The sequence below is a fragment of the Euprymna scolopes genome, chromosome 1 (genome assembly GCF_053919585.1).
Source record: "Euprymna scolopes isolate OS-2025 chromosome 1, ASM5391958v1, whole genome shotgun sequence".
Classification (NCBI taxonomy): Eukaryota; Metazoa; Mollusca; class Cephalopoda; order Sepiida; family Sepiolidae; genus Euprymna; species Euprymna scolopes.
In genome coordinates, this window is record NC_136482.1 from 90837075 (window position 1) to 90853398 (window position 16324).

A 16324-nucleotide genomic window follows, 5' to 3' on the forward strand; every position below is an offset into this window, starting at 1 on the left:
ATTCTTTTGGCACCGACGCAATTTTTATTTTTGTCTTAATTCAGGGTGCTCCGTTTTGGGGAGCTGGATTATGTTACATTAAGAAATGACCCTGTGTCTAACTCTTCCCTCGTGTGAAGGCATGTAAATAATTACAGCTTCTAAGCAAAAGATTCTTTAAAGTTGTTTAAATATTTTATGTGCATGTACACGTATATCAAGCAAAAATGAAATAAAATGCTAATTAATTTGTTTTATTCACATATGAGAACACATACTGGTAAACTCAGTAACAAATTACAATTTACAGGCCCCATTATTGATAATTTGCACCAATTAAACTCCCTAATAATGACATATCCATGTTAATACATTAGTTCTTGTTAGATCACTGACGTTAAGTGACACATAGCTTCACTAATCCCAAATTGATAACCATTTAGGAATATTAGGTGCTGTATGTAGGCAGATGCAACATCTTCCTGCCAAAATGTACCGTGCTGAAAATTCTTTTAGTAAGTACTACAATATAATCTACTAGTCCCCACACAGGGTAATAACCGCCCTCTGTTCTCAATTACGGAGTGAACCTCTCCAGACAGATTATACATTTCGTTTTTCATTCATAAATTGCCAAGTTTTATAAGTTCTCTTTGACGTCCAGTTATAATCAGTCTCTAGAGTTAAATCTGATCCATTTCCTTGTACAGATATATATCCTTGTATGTGAAAACATGTATGGTATACAGATAATCACTTTGTAGAAAAAAGAGTGCTTTGAATTAATTTATAGACAGTAGTAATGCTATTTATTTTGGGTCTGTCCGAGAATCTAAATCGATGAATATATATATGAATATCATTTGAATTATTGGAATTATGCAAACCACTGTTCGCATCTTGGTTTTTATTTTCACAATGTTTTTATTTTAGTGCATTTTTTAAACTTTTGAATCTTCATTTCGAATTAAAGAATCAATACGAAATGTCAAATTGAACATTTTATTTAGTCGATGGGAGAGGGTAGATTGTTCTTATTTCACTATCCAGGGGCAGATGTGTTAGGTATTACACTATTTTTAGTTAATGTCGTCAGTAGTGAAGATTGAAACTTCAACCTAAAGACTATTATTTAAAACTGGTTGTTAATCAACAACTTTATCTGTTGTCCTGTTTATGTTAGAATGCAAGTTTTTTTTTATTGAGAGTTATCACTTATTAAAGTTCGAAGGCCACTCGAGGATAAGGGTCAATGAATGTAAGGTGGTAGTGTAGTAATCGCTAATGGAGTGAATTGGATAGAATTTATTTATGGGAACGGCTCAACAAGAATTTGTTTACATTGGATTTGAAGACTACCATGTTGTATTCAACTGGGAAGCAAGCCAGTGAAAGTGTTCCACAGGCGAGCAGTTCTGGGAAAGAAGCTTTGTTTGTGGAGCTACATTTAAATTTAGGCACAGACAGAGAGTGGGCGAAAACGTTTATAGTGGTTGTAGCTAGTCAAATGTTTTTTGTGAAAGTTTGGCAAGGAGGAACCATAGATTGGAATTTTGCCATGAAAAATGTGATAGAGTAGAGACAGGCTCGCAACGTCTCTTCTATGGGAAAAAGGGCATAGAATACTAGGTTTTAAACTCTATCAAGGCTGCTAGGGGACTCTCTTACTCTTTCGACCAGCTCGGCTGTTCGCTTCTTGGTACATCCCGAGTCACCCTGTGTATATATATATATATATATATATATATATATATATATATATATATATATATATATATACACACACACACATATATATATAATATAAAGCTGAATGTTTGTGTGTGTGTGTGCGTGTGTGTGTCTGGTCACGAATAGGCTCCTATATGGTTGACTATTTTAAAAAACTGATTAAATATAATGATAGATGTATCGAGACACAGGAATGGGTATGTTTGATCTGGCAGAACAGTGGGTCATTAAAATTGTGGGTTCTGCATTCGTGTCTGGTCCACAAAGTATGGAAATGAAAAATTTTAAAATTAAAAAAAAAGTTTGCAAGTGTTTTTGATATAGATGTACATGAGAATACTTTGATAAGCATGTTTTAACTTAAATAGGGATGATATAATAAAATTGTGGGGTCTACGGCCTCCATAGAATGGAAATAGGCACAAACTTTAATAAAGACTTTTCGTATCTATCTGCGTAAGTATACTTTGATAATTATGTTTCAGTTTGAAGAAATATGGTATATTAAAATTATGGGGTGTTCGTTTGCCCCTGACCTCCATATATATTATTTTACTGTATATTGAGAAAAGTAATTGCAAGTAAAAACTATTATTAAAAACACTAATGGTATTAAGTAGAAAGCATTAAGTGACGCTGCGCATATTTACTAATACAGTTGAACCTCGGGATATGGTATTAATCCCTTCTGGGGTTGGGATCATAAGGTGAAATCGCCGAATGGCGGGGCTTAAGCAACATTTTATATAGTACATATTAAAAATTAGTAACAAAATACAGTACAGTATATAATACACCTGTATAAATACATATACACATGAATGTATATAATCAAATAACATTATAAATAACAACTTAAGGCGGAACAAATACTGTAAGCAGGGGCCAAAAAACTTATTCCACATCGTGACTTGAAAAACTGTATCCTAGGGCCACTGTAACCCGGGATACGAATGTAGTACGAATATAGAATGTATACATCTCATTTCATGTTGCTATTGTCTAAAAAGCATTTGTCTATTATTTTAATACTAGCTGGAACCATGTAAATTACTTGGGATTATAATTTCTTTTTCATCTGTATCTGAATTCTTTTTTTTCTCTTCATCATCACCTTATTAATAATACTTTTGCCAGGTACTGACATCGATTTATTTTGTGGAAGAGAGTTTAAAGACATTTTCCTGCGAATATTAAAAGAAAAATTGCTGCTGTATATTTAGCGTATTTTATATTGTAATGGCTTATGTAATTAAGAAAAATGTTTGTTTTTAATCTCTAGTTCCTCCTTGTAAGATATTCACAGCAAGAACTGCAAATAATTTTCCATTTTTTTTTCCGTTTACCAAATATAAAACGAAATTTCCCTGAACAGAGTTTTTGAAGAACTTTCTATCCATGTAAAATACTACTTCTCTGTAGACTGCAATGGCCGTCTTCAAATCTAATGTCAGTATATACTTTAATAAAGTGTGCCATAAGTAATTCCTATTTCCTTCGTTCCAGCTTGTTTGATTCGTAAGTTTAGTGGTCTCCATCAATTCACTGTTCTTATATTTTATTGTAATACTACTTATTCTAGTACATTCTTTTCAAGAATTGCTTGTAGAACTCGCTTCCTGCTGACAGTTTTCTCCTACATACAGTATTGATTTTTTTTTCAAGACTACGTTTAATAGGCATCTCCTGTCTTTACGATAATATTATTTCAGTTTTTGTTACGTCTTACGTCAAGTGGCTTCACACCTTATCTGGAGCGATTTTTTTCATCCCAGTTATCATTTTCAATCATCTTTAATATTCTTCATCATTTCAACTGACCATCCATCTCCTAACCCTTACTCTTGAGTGACTTATTTTTGACAAGTGATGATTTATTAAACAGTAAACATAAGTATTAACTTAATGACATAGTTGATTCAAAACAAAGCTAAAACATAAAAAAATTAACAGCATCAAATAAAAATTAAATTATGTTGCATTAAATGAACAAATGAATGCAGTCGAAGTGTTTTCTCCCTCGGCGCCCAAACTACTAGATTCTAGACTGCTATTAAGACGACTTTTTCCCTGTTAACTGAAGTATGGCTTTGTCCTGTGCAGTTCTAGGAGGTTCTCCTTCTCCCTTTGAGAAGGGGTTAAATTATTGAATCGTCTGCCTGAGGCGCCCTTGCAAGCGAATGCTGACGTGGCTGCTCTATCATATTTTTCAGGTCAGAGTGCTCTTCCTTTCAGATGTTGGCTCTTAAATCCCACTGTCCGACTCTTGTGTTACATCATCCCGCCATAGAAGGAAGATTATCGAGTTTATTATTGCAAATAGAAAGTTGCAGGTGATGACGGACATATAAACGTAGAAATAAGACTCTGATTATATATATATATATATATATATATATATATATATATATTCAAAGTTATTCTTTATATGTTGTTTGTCCTTAATGTGAATCAGATTGGAAGTAAAACTGCGGCTTTGTGAGGAAATTGACAGAAAGGAAAACAACACCTGGGAAAACGCTAATGTAATGCTCAGAAAATATGAACGTCTAAAGGTGAGTGATTGCTAAAAATAGTACCTGGTTGATTGATCAGACAATTGTTCATTACAGATGTTTTTTTCTTTCTTTATTATTTTTTCTTTTTTCATAAAATATATATATTTTGGTCCTCAGAAAATATTAAGAACTTCTAGCAGCAAGGCTATCAAAATATTTCAAAAATCTAATGCAGGTAAGTTTAACAATTGCTTTATTTTGAAAGTAATATATATATATATATATATATATATATATATATATATATATATATATATATATATAGCATAATCACGTTTGACACACCGGTTCTTGTCAGATCACCGAAGTTGAGCAATGATGAGCCTGGTCAGTACCAGATGGGTGACCATTTGGGACTTCCTGGTGTGCTGTATGTGCTCTCCACTAATCTCAGCATTGCTTCCAGTCATCCTGGACTTCTTGCCACTGGACTCAAGCAGTGCTGATTCAGGAGAGGTGTGGTTGGGGATTGTGCAGCCCTTGCCACGCAACTGCCTCTACAGGAAGTATCCTTTGCCTTTCAAGTCTCAATGGAGACATCGAATATATATATATATATATATATATATATATATATATATATATATATATATATGTGTGTGTGTGTGTCCAGAAAAGGGAGATAATTTCTGACTAGTAGCATCTTTTTACATAAAATAGTGTTTACTCAATTCTTATCCAGTTTTTATAAGATGTACATTGTAAAGGCTAATTGAAAAATATTGCTGCTAGTTTTGAAAAGAAAAAAAAAACAACTTACAAGTGAATAGGATAACATTTTTGAGATTCACAAAAACAACAAAAAAATATTCAGTGTAAAAAATGGAAAATATATACTCATTTAAGAGTTACGGTATACATGTTATTAGCATGTTAGCTTCAGCTAATGATTTTTATATGTAAAAGTTGTTTACATTTATTGTTACTATTGTGGTCAGTTTCAGCACCATGTAGGGCGAAGTAGATTTTTGTTTGATTTACAAATATATGATTCATGTTGTTGAATAATGATGCTGGGCAATGCCAACACAAGCAACAATAAGAAATCAGATATCAAAACTCTCGGCCGGTGCCGCACTACTTAAGAGAGTGAGTGAATAATAAACGACAACAAAAACATATTAGAAGATAAATATTTATAATAACAGTTGGAATTTAGTTCCTCAAAATAAATAAAGTACCTTGGAATGTAAGTTAAACAAAATAAAATTATTACAAATAGTTTGAAAGCAGGTTGGAATGTTTATTTAACAATAACAAGGATGACTTTTGAAGTGTAAGAAAACAAAGACCTAGATTTTGATATACAACGCGAAACAAAAGAAGAACGTTTTCAGAAGATTAGCTCGGTGATCAGATTATCATTTTTACATCTGTGAAAGCGTTTCGGGCGATATAGCAAGGTATAGAACCAAAAGAGAAACGTTGGCAAACTCCGAGAAAAGTCACAACTCATGAAAATAAAGTTATATGTAAAATATAACCTGTTGTTTGTCGTTTCCTTCAGAGAGAAGTATGTACATTCACAGCATTTTACAGAATCATTGTTGTGAGGAACAATACAAGAAGATATATCTACATTTGTTTGATGTACCACACAGATAAGGATGTTTATTCATTTCGTTGTAAAGAACTGTATCTAAAATGTTATTTCTTACAGTTTTGAACATACACACACACCCGCATTTAAAGATATGGTAACAATATAGTTAAGAAAACCATTTGATGACAGGCGTCATGCTGGATCTGGCGCAATTCGAAGACATTTGCAAAGAGAGCATAATATTGTCCACTTCTTCCGTTCTCGGGCTGCTCTGGGGAAAAAAAGAGAGGGAGGAAAGAAAAAGAAGGAAGGGGGGAAAGGAAGGAAAAAAGGGAAATTAAAGAGAAAAATAAATAAATAAAATTTAAATTAAAATTAAAAAGTAAAAAATAAAAATGAAAAAGTTAAAAACAGCGTTTTTCCTCTGCTTGAATATGCCAGGTAATTTTTTTTTTTATATCCTATTTATTGCTTTGCCCAGCAGCAATAGCTGCTGGTGGCGCCAGGGGTGGCAGTCCCGCTTTAGCCACCGAAACTGTGTCATCACCTCTGGTTAGCGGCTGATGAGGGCAAAGTAAAAGCACATGTGGTCACATGTTGTATGTAGAATTTGAACACTAAGACTCTCTGGAAAGTAAGATGACCCTTTGGAAAGACGAAGCGACCCTTTGGAAAGACGAAGTGACATCTTGGAAAGACAAGAAATTCCTTATAAACCATGAGAAGTAAAACAAACGGAAAATGCCCTCAGGGTGACTGTAGCGGGAAGGGAGAATATATCACCCATCAACCTGATTCTAATGGCAACGAATTGGAATTGTACCCGGCTACAACATGTGACTGCGGAAGAACCTTTAAGAGTTTGCGCGGTTTAAGAATCCATAAGGCACGTTGGTGTCAACAACGTTGTTCACCTAACCGTGAATATAAATCGACCGATGGGACTACGAACCAGGACTACACCCACAGTGTTCAGGATTCCATTGTTGAACATCAGCCCCCAGGAGACATTCCCAGCAAACCAAAAATTCAATGGCCTAAAGGTAACCAGAAGGCTGTTTGGTCAAATCTTGATGAAGAGCTCTCGTTTTTACTATCGGTTCACCTTAAAGGTCCCATTGAAAAGCAAATGGGCATATTTTGCAAGATCACATATGACGTTTGTTATGATAGATTTGGCATAGTGTCTGGCGGAGGAAAAAACGTGGAAAAAAAACCAAACAGACGACAAATGAAAAAAGGAAAATTAAGATCTGAACAACGGTTATTAAAACGCCGTCTTAAAGAATCTCATTTGCAAGAAAAAGAGGGAATATTAATTCTCTTAAATGAAATTAAACAAGAAATTCTAAAAATATCAAGAGCAGAAAACCAACGGAAGAAACGAAAGAAAAGACGCCAGGCCCGGAAATCATTTTATACGAATCCATATGGATTCGCTAAGAAACTTTTCGTTGAATCAAAAAGTGGCCAACTCGATGTATCACAGAAGGAAATCGAGGACCATTTATATAAAACATATACAGATAAGTCGAGTAATATTCCAATTTCTTTCATGGAAAACCTACCAATACTAAAGGACCCAATATTTAGCTTTGACATCCAGCATATTAAATTTGGGGAAGTCCTTGATTTCGTACGTAAGGCTCGGGCTGGTAGTGCCCCAGGAGTTAATGGAATTTCGTATAAATTATATAAAAATTGTCCTCGTGTCCTCAGAAAGTTGACTGGCCTCCTTCAGAGGACTTGGAAGCAGGGTACTGTGCCATATATATATATATATATATATATATATATATATATATATATATATATATATATATATATATATATTTTTACACAGTGGTCACCACTTATCAAGGCCCGGAAGCCACTCAGGGATAAGGGTTATTGCAAGTACATTACGTTAGTGTGGAGATTTGATGAAGTGTTTATTTAAGGGGGCGGTTCATTAGGAATTCGACATCTTAGACTAATGTTCACCAAGTACTACCGACCTTTAAGCAGCTTTTTCTTCACCCTTTGTCAGAAAAATCACTCATTGAATGAAGACTGAGGGACAAAAAAAGGAGAAGCGAGAGTTACTGGAGCTGCCGATAAAACATCCACTGTATTATCTACTCTCCATTTAAAATATATATATATATATTATAGATGCTATAAAAATAATGTAAAATATATATATATATATATATATATATATATATATATATATATATATATATATATATATATTATAGATGCTATAAAATAATGTAAATATAATCCTAAATTCTGCTGAATTAATTTTTTGTTATTTGTCAAGAGTTACATTTTTTAATGTTAAAGCTTTATTTCTCTATCCGGAGACTAATAAGTTTCCTTATGATCGCCAATCATGTTTATTTAAATTAAACCGTTCATTTATAAAGCCAAAATATTTAACCCATCTGAAAGACCTACTGTTAGTAGTGATTCATTGTATCCGATAAGAACACCCTGCCGATTTGTTTCTCTATTTGTTTCGATAATTAGAATGTGTGTTAATATCTTTCTAAAGGGAGTCTTAAGGACCCCCAAGTTACGATTGATGATGTCTATATGATGGTCTCCCAGTTTTATGTTACCCCTCTTTAAGCTGTGAGTCCCGGATCTACTTGGGCAGTCTGCTGTGCCGAATTCTATTGAAGTGGTTAAACTCATCTTAGATTGTTGTACAAATATATTATAGATGTCAGGGATTTACAATAGAATTTTTTTGAAAAATATTGCCTACGCTTGACATTTAGTATTCTACACAAGTGATGCCTGATATAGACGGGTAACCTTTTTTGTACTCTGTACCTGTTATCAGCATAATGTAGTAAACTTCTTGTTGAATCAGACTCATTTCTTCAATATTCCGGTGACCTTATACCTTTCTGGAGGTTACTAACTAGAATGTCCCAAACATTGATGTTATTGTTTTCTACATGTACCTTTGCAAAACTCAATCATGTTTTGCAAAGCCACAAACAAAAACATCTTTTTTTACAAAAATATCATATAAATAAATATTTGAAGATATAAAAACTTTAAGCATAAAAACGTTTGTCAAAATGACTGAATCTAAAAAGGGTTGATATGCCACAAAACATAACAGCCAAATTAAACATTAATGTTTGAAAATATAAAAACTTGTAGTGATTTTACATCAATGTACTATATTCAGCATTAAATGACTCTTTAATTCTAATCCTTGAGTAACCCCCGGGCTTTAATAAGCGGTGACTATTTGTTTAAAAAAAACAATTCACAAAGGATTGATATGGTCGGAAACAAAGCAACCAAACTGGATGCTTTAGAAACGTTTGACTTTCTGAAGACAAATTCTGCATCAAGTTCGTTGTTATTAGTGACCAGTAACAACATAAGTTCCCAAAGCCAAATTCCTCAAGTAAGACATTGCTAAATGTTATGTTAAAATAAGCCATCTCTAACCACATTTCTCTCCCCACTTTGGAATATCTAGCTGCACTCATTTTCCTCTGTTTTCATTGTGATAACATAAAAGAAGCTTCATTAATCCTATTTATTAGTGCTCTGTATATCAAACAGAAATTTAAAAGAAATCATTTCCTCTCATTATTAAAGCTACAAAATATGATTTTGTTAAAAGTCGAGCATTATTTCGCTTCATTCAAATCTTCTATCAGAAAAATGATGCCCTTTTTCCGCTTTACAAAGAAGAAAGATTACTAATTAAAATATTCTCCCATTCAAAGCTTACAGCTGTATACATCTTGTAATTATAGAGAAAACGTTCAGCTTGTCATTTGACAATTGCTGTAATCAGAGAATAAAAAGGAACACATCATACAACATTATCTGTCATTTCTGGAATTCTTCATTTCCAAAGGGTTAAACACCATTCCCGTGCATCATCGATCATTGCTTCCTGCTATCACTTTCAGCGGCCATATTGCAAACAGTTCATTTTCTTTCTTTTATTACTTGCTTTCCTTGTGAAATTTTTAAAAGTTATTTCCTTTTTAACATTTCTTTTTTATTATTATCAGTCAATCAATGACATTGAATACATTTTTAAATTTGTTTTATTTTTTTAAATGTATTCCTTTTCAATAATTAAATATTTGATATTCTTAGCATTAAGCTATACTGACGGAATATTGAAATTGAAGGAAGATTTAAAAAATTCAAAGTAGTGTTGGGAGGATTGATCGAAATCATAAATCGAAAAAAATCAAACTTTTGTGGGTATCGCAGTCAGAAAAAAAATCAGAAAAACTTGTGCCTATTTTCTGATGCTAAAAAACGATTTATTTTATTGTTTTTATTTTAAAACTTAATTTTCCATGGCTCATATTAATAACTAGCAGCTGCGTCATGTCGGCACACACAACTCTGAGTCAAACACAAAATCGAGTACACTCAACATCAAGTACACTCAACATCGTCTTACCACCAATGCTTACCTTGTGAACCTGGAGTATGGGAAATTCTCATATGCACAAAACAAAATCACTGAAAAAACAAAAATACCCTAACTAAGGGTAAGGATAATGAGTAAACGTTGAATAAAATGATGGTTAAAATTATTACAAACTTGCCAGGATTCGAACCTGGAATCTTCTGATCCGTAGTCCACCACATTATCCATTGTGCCACAAGTCCTGTCCATACGCCGAAAGCTGTTACTGTGACTATACAGTGTTAAATTACATTAACATGGGCAGGTTACTTTTTTGACAATTGCACGAAACGGCCTCAAAATCTTTATTTTGGGCTTTTTGTGTGATTCAGCATTGTTCGTTACGAACCATATATAGATAAGGACAATCTAGGGACTCACAACTTTCAGGGAAAAAAAAGATTTAAACATTACTTTATTTCATGTATATTATAACAGTGGGGTGGGGGATATGAAATCAGTCTCTGAAATTGCTGAAACCATATACACATTAAACATTACTTTATTTAACGTATATTTTTGACAGTGAAGTGCGGGATATGAAGTCGGTCTTGAAAATGGCTGCAACCATTTACGTTTTAGACATTACTTTATTTAATGTATATTTTTAACAGTAGGTCGTCCTGGATATTACCTTAAACTATATCCAGTGGTGAGGCCCCAGCTTGCGGGCTTTGGGGAGTGTGGAGCCACCCTTTAATTGCCATTGCTCCCAGGTCCACTCTAACCCGGAGTGGTAGTACCTGTTAGGGTCCCAACTATGGATTAAATAAAAACCGACTTGAAAACAACAAATATATTCTATTAAAAAATGTTTTCTTCAAAATCTTTGGAGTCAGCATTAAATAACCTGAAAAGGGTTGATATGCCGTAAAACAAAAACAACCAACCAACAAACCAACCTTTAACAGTAGGATGGGAGATAAGAAGTAAGTTCTGGAAATGGCTGAAACCATTTGCGTTTTAGACATTACTTTATTTAATGTATATTTTTAACAATGATGAGGATGGTTTAAATTATAAAAAAATATTGTCGAAATTAGTAAGATGTCCAAGAATTACGAAAAATGATGAAATGCTAGTTAATTGATTGGTGTGTTTGTAATGAAATAATCAGCCCAGACAATATATCAAAGTTATTATTTTAGTCACACAGGGCGATAAGGATGGTTTTAATTACAAAAAATTATGGTCGAAATTAGGAACATATGCAAGAATTACGAAAAATGGTGAAAAGCGAGTTTATTGATTGGTGTGTTTATAATAAAATAATCAGTCCAGACAATACATCAAAGTTATTATGTTAGTAAGAGAGGGCGATAAGGATAGTTTTAATTATGAAAAATGATCGTCGAAATTAGTTACATATTCAAGAATTTTGAAAAATGTAAACATGTGATTTATGCATTAGTGTATTTTCAATGAAATAATCAGATCAGACAATATATCCAAGTTATTATTTTGGTAATGGGGCGATGGCGTCAGGTTAAATGATAAAAAATGATTGTCGAAATTAGCAACATATCCAAGAATTATGAAAAATGATGAAATGTGAGTTAATCGATTGGTGTGTTGTAATAAAAACTCAGCCCAGACAATATATCAAAGTTATTATTTTAGTAAGGGGGGGGGGCTCTTGTGAAAAATGATTGTCGAAATTAGTAACATATCCAAGAATTGTGAAAAATGATGAAATATGAGTTAATTAGTTGGTTTGTTTGAAATGAAATAATCAGCCTAGACAATAAATCAAAGTTATTATTTAGTAAAGGAGGAGGTGTAAAATATGGGTTAAAATTATAAAAAATGATTGTCGAAATAAGTAACATATCCAAGAATTATGAAAAATGATGAAATGTGATGTCATGGATTAGTGTATTTGTGATGAAATAATCATCCCAGATAATATATCAAAGTTATTATTTTTTATTAAGGAGGAGGCGATAATGTGGGTACAAATTATTGAAAATGATTGTCGAAATTAGCAACATACCCAAGAATTATGAAAAATGATGAAATAGAGGTTAATTGATTGGTGTGTTTGCAATGAAATAATCAGCCCAGCAAATATATCAAAGTTATTATTTCCGTAACGTTGGGCGATAATGGTACTTAAAAATATAAAAAAAGCATTGTCGAAATTAGTAACATATCCAAGAATAATGAAAAATGATGAAATGTGAGTTAATTTATATGTCGGTTTGTAATGAAATAATCAGCCTATACAATATATCAAAGTTATTGATTTAGTAAGGTGTGCGATATGGTGAGTTACAAATATACAAGATCGACCGTTCCTTAGATATACCAAGATATAAATATTTGAGGTCAGCCGAGAAATATTGGAGGAGAAAATTAATATTTGAATTGAAGTGGCAGTTGTTTTGTTTTCGTATATCAAAATTTTTTTACTTATTTAATATTAAATTCATTCGTTTTAGTAAAAGATTTTATGCTTCAAGTTCTTGATATCTTCAAATATTTATTCATGATGTTTAGTTTGGTTTGGTTTGGTTGTTTCACGGCATATCAACTCTCTTCAAATGTGTATTCATGGCGTATATTTATGTGAATACTAGTGGATATACTTTCAAAGTTTTCAAAAGTTCGAGTTATTTAACCCTTAGAATCGTAATAGGCACTCCTACACCGATTCAGGGTTGACTCAACAGTAATAACTACTGAATGTGGTTAATCTCAAAGTGAGGACACGAAGTGATAATAGCAGTAGCACCAGAAACTAGATTTCAAATTTTGTAATTTGCTTTTTACTAGGGAGTCACTGCTTATCAGGGCCCAAAGACCACTCGAGGATAATGATTAATGAGTGTCAGGTGGCTGATGAGACATCGTGATGATTGGTAATAATGAAAATTGAGCAAAATTTGATTATTTAAGAGCACGTCTCAATAAGAACTTGTTTACATTAGACTTTAAAACGACCATGATATAGTTAATCAGAAAGCAGTTCCGTGGTATTGTGTTCCACACGCAGGAAGTTCTAGGAAAAAAATTTGCTCATAAAATTTTCGTTTACTTTTCGGCACAGATAGTGAAATTGGTGACAGTGGTTGTATCTAGACGTGTGTTTAATGGTTTTATCTGTATCATCTGGAAGCTCATACATCCACCAGACACAAATATTTAATATCTTGTGAATGCATAAGATTATTTTAAATAATAATAATAATAATAATAATAATAATAATAATAATAATAATAATAACGAATTATTTATTTAAACGTACATTTTTTAAATGTAAATTAGATATTTTTTTTATTATTCTGATAAGCATTATTTATTTCAGTGTAAATAATAAGTACTGTATGGCCCTAATAAATATTCATGTCTGTTTTGTATTATTCCAGAGTGGATATAAATAGAAACGGCAATGTTAATTTTTAAATCGGACAACAATTCTCAATGTTTTAGTGTTTAAAAATGCGACGTAACATTATCCGACCTGATATTTCGTTTAGTACTTAGTCTTTTTAATTGATATTCTTCTTTGTCCATTAGCCAATCAAATTGCTGCATTTTTTACATATACGACAATCTCAATTATAAGACGATTTTCAAAATGTCATATAATATCTTTGATATTAGAGTTTTTCTTGACTGTTTCCTTTTATCAAAAATAATACCTTATAGTTCTATCCGTTTCTACCGATGAGAGTCACATAAATGTCAGTGTGTTGAAACATGTTTTTTTTTTTTAAATGTCTTAAGTCTTATTACTTCAACGATCAATAAAAGTAAATAAATAAAATGGTGATCTAATCCTGATTATCGGATAAACTAAAACATGTTCAAAATTCATTTGCATTTATTACATACTTTTATTTTTAGGGAAATCGCCCAGACAAGGCATGAACTTACTGATATAAGGAGCTAAAAAATATTTCTTCAAGATAAAAAAAAATAAACGACGACAACAACAACAAAAACAGCTGACTATAAATGTGAGATAGATAGATGTTTACCCAGAAAACCGCGATTCTTCCCCCTTTATCAAAAACATAGCTCATGAAATGCGAGGACGAAAGGACAAAAATAAGGAACAAGAGTTATGAGTCTGCTGGAAGTAAATCTTATGTCCACTTTCTACTCACCTTTTCACTTAAAATGCAATGCCATGAGGAAAGTTATAAACACTCCTGTCTTAACTCTTTATAAAATAACAACTTGTGTTCAATGGATTCTTTCCTATAAATATTGTATTCTGAGTCTTGTTCGGATATTATTGACTAGAATCCTCTTTATTTCATACTTTTCCATCGGATTTTTTAGTTCTTCCAACGCCAAACCGGTACTGTTTTTTAATTGGTCCACATACGATTGCTGGCCTTCCTCTTCCTTCTTCTTTGTTTTGATTCAGTTGTGTTTTACGATGCACGTTATCGGTATAATACCAACCCACAAATGAGCAAAAGACATAGTAAGGTAGAAGCTGCTGAATACATGATGCGAGATACATTTGTTTACCTTCCAAACTGTCATGGCGAATCTCCTTTTCCTTGAGGCGACAACTCTCCCTTCTCCAGTCCAAGGGAAATAACTTTATTATTTATAAACTGTACTTAAGATTCTCACATCATGTGTTGGCATACCCATTGCTTCCTACTCCACATATGCATAATAACGCTGTTGTCATGTGACTCGGTTCTACATATAGATGGTTGTTTGTTATCCTAACGCCGGAATTGACACGTAGAAGTGCTCTTAATATTCTGGTATAAGTATCATCTACATTTCGCACATCCCATTTTAATGGTTCAGCTTTCTGCCTCATACAGCAGAATACTTACAGCTGTTTCGGCATTAAATAATTCAAAATGAGTTGAAATACCATGAGACATACGCAACCAAATCAAATACCATGAAAAGAACACTAATCTTGATTGATTATATCTGAAATATGACAAAAACAGACTGAATAAAATCTGTTATTTCAAATTCTTGATTGTGATTTTTCCGATTTCTCATCCTCCTTGAGAAGTGGGATTATGTCTACACATTATACTTATGAAAAGAAAAAAATGAGGTCACCTCAATTCGACGCAAGTGTTGGTGGTGATGTTGAAATGCTTTTCAATCTCGAATCGAAAGATTCTTCCAATGAAAAACTAATAGATATATTACTATTTAATACATTTTATAATGGATGTTGTCATGACCATCTTATTATAATGGAGATATTGCAGTTGCTTCTTACTGAAACTATCTCTCAAAAATATTGTAGACGGAAAAGCAATAAATACAAAATAAGTATTTTTATTGAGGACTCCAGACAATGCAAAGTTAAGTGTTCATAAAGAATGAAGGCCCAAAAATCTCGAGAAAGTTTTGAAGAAAAAAGGTGTTGTCTGTGTACATGAATAGATGTGTGCGTGTATTAGTGTACCTTGTTATAATTTCGTACTTGCCTGTAGCTAAAACTACTAAGTTATATTTCCCAAAGATGATTTCTCATATTTCATCGAGATATTTTCTGAAATATTGCGAACTAGCACGAAAACCTGGCACTTTCAAGGATTGCATGAAGAACTGCGGTTTTAAATATAAAGGAAATTAGACATTGCTTACCTCATTATAAATGGGGGCAAGACGTGGTCCTGATGATTGAGGTTTCGAGAAGAAGAATAGGTTAAAAATACTAGCAAACCAATTATCTTTTGTTATATTAATTATAACTAAGCACTATATCTATTATAATCAACTAAATTTTTTGACCTATTAAAAACTGGTAAAAGTTATAGCACGTTGACTTGGAACGAGTACTTTATGCCAAATTGACGGTTGAACATGGTTTAATTTGTGCCCATTTTTGCATTATATACTAATATCTATTAATCCCTCACTGTGTATCGAACGGATATCATATGCTTAGCCCACTGTAGCTTATAACAAAGGTCCATACAAAACTTCAGTCAGGTCGGTCAAGTAGTTTCCAAAAAAACTAGAGGAAATATTGTATTGTGGTGACTAATCTCTATTAATCTCTAACTGTGCATCGAACGAATACCATAATATTTAGTTCGCTGCACCTTATCAAAACAGAA

The 16324-nt window shown here is 32.7% G+C and overlaps 1 protein-coding gene across 10 annotated transcripts in view; it reads left to right on the top strand.

Annotated features, from left to right (window-relative positions):
- Positions 1 to 16324, top strand: part of LOC145245888 (uncharacterized protein C20orf96-like) — a 2261276-nt gene that overhangs the window by 1008723 nt on the left and 1236229 nt on the right. For all 10 annotated transcript variants that reach the window (XM_080107943.1, XM_080107887.1, XM_080108064.1 and 7 more), the window contains one exon: positions 4166 to 4265. In XM_080107943.1, coding sequence (XP_079964069.1) covers positions 4166 to 4265 — 100 coding nt within the window. The remainder of the gene's footprint in view (positions 1 to 4165; positions 4266 to 16324) is intronic.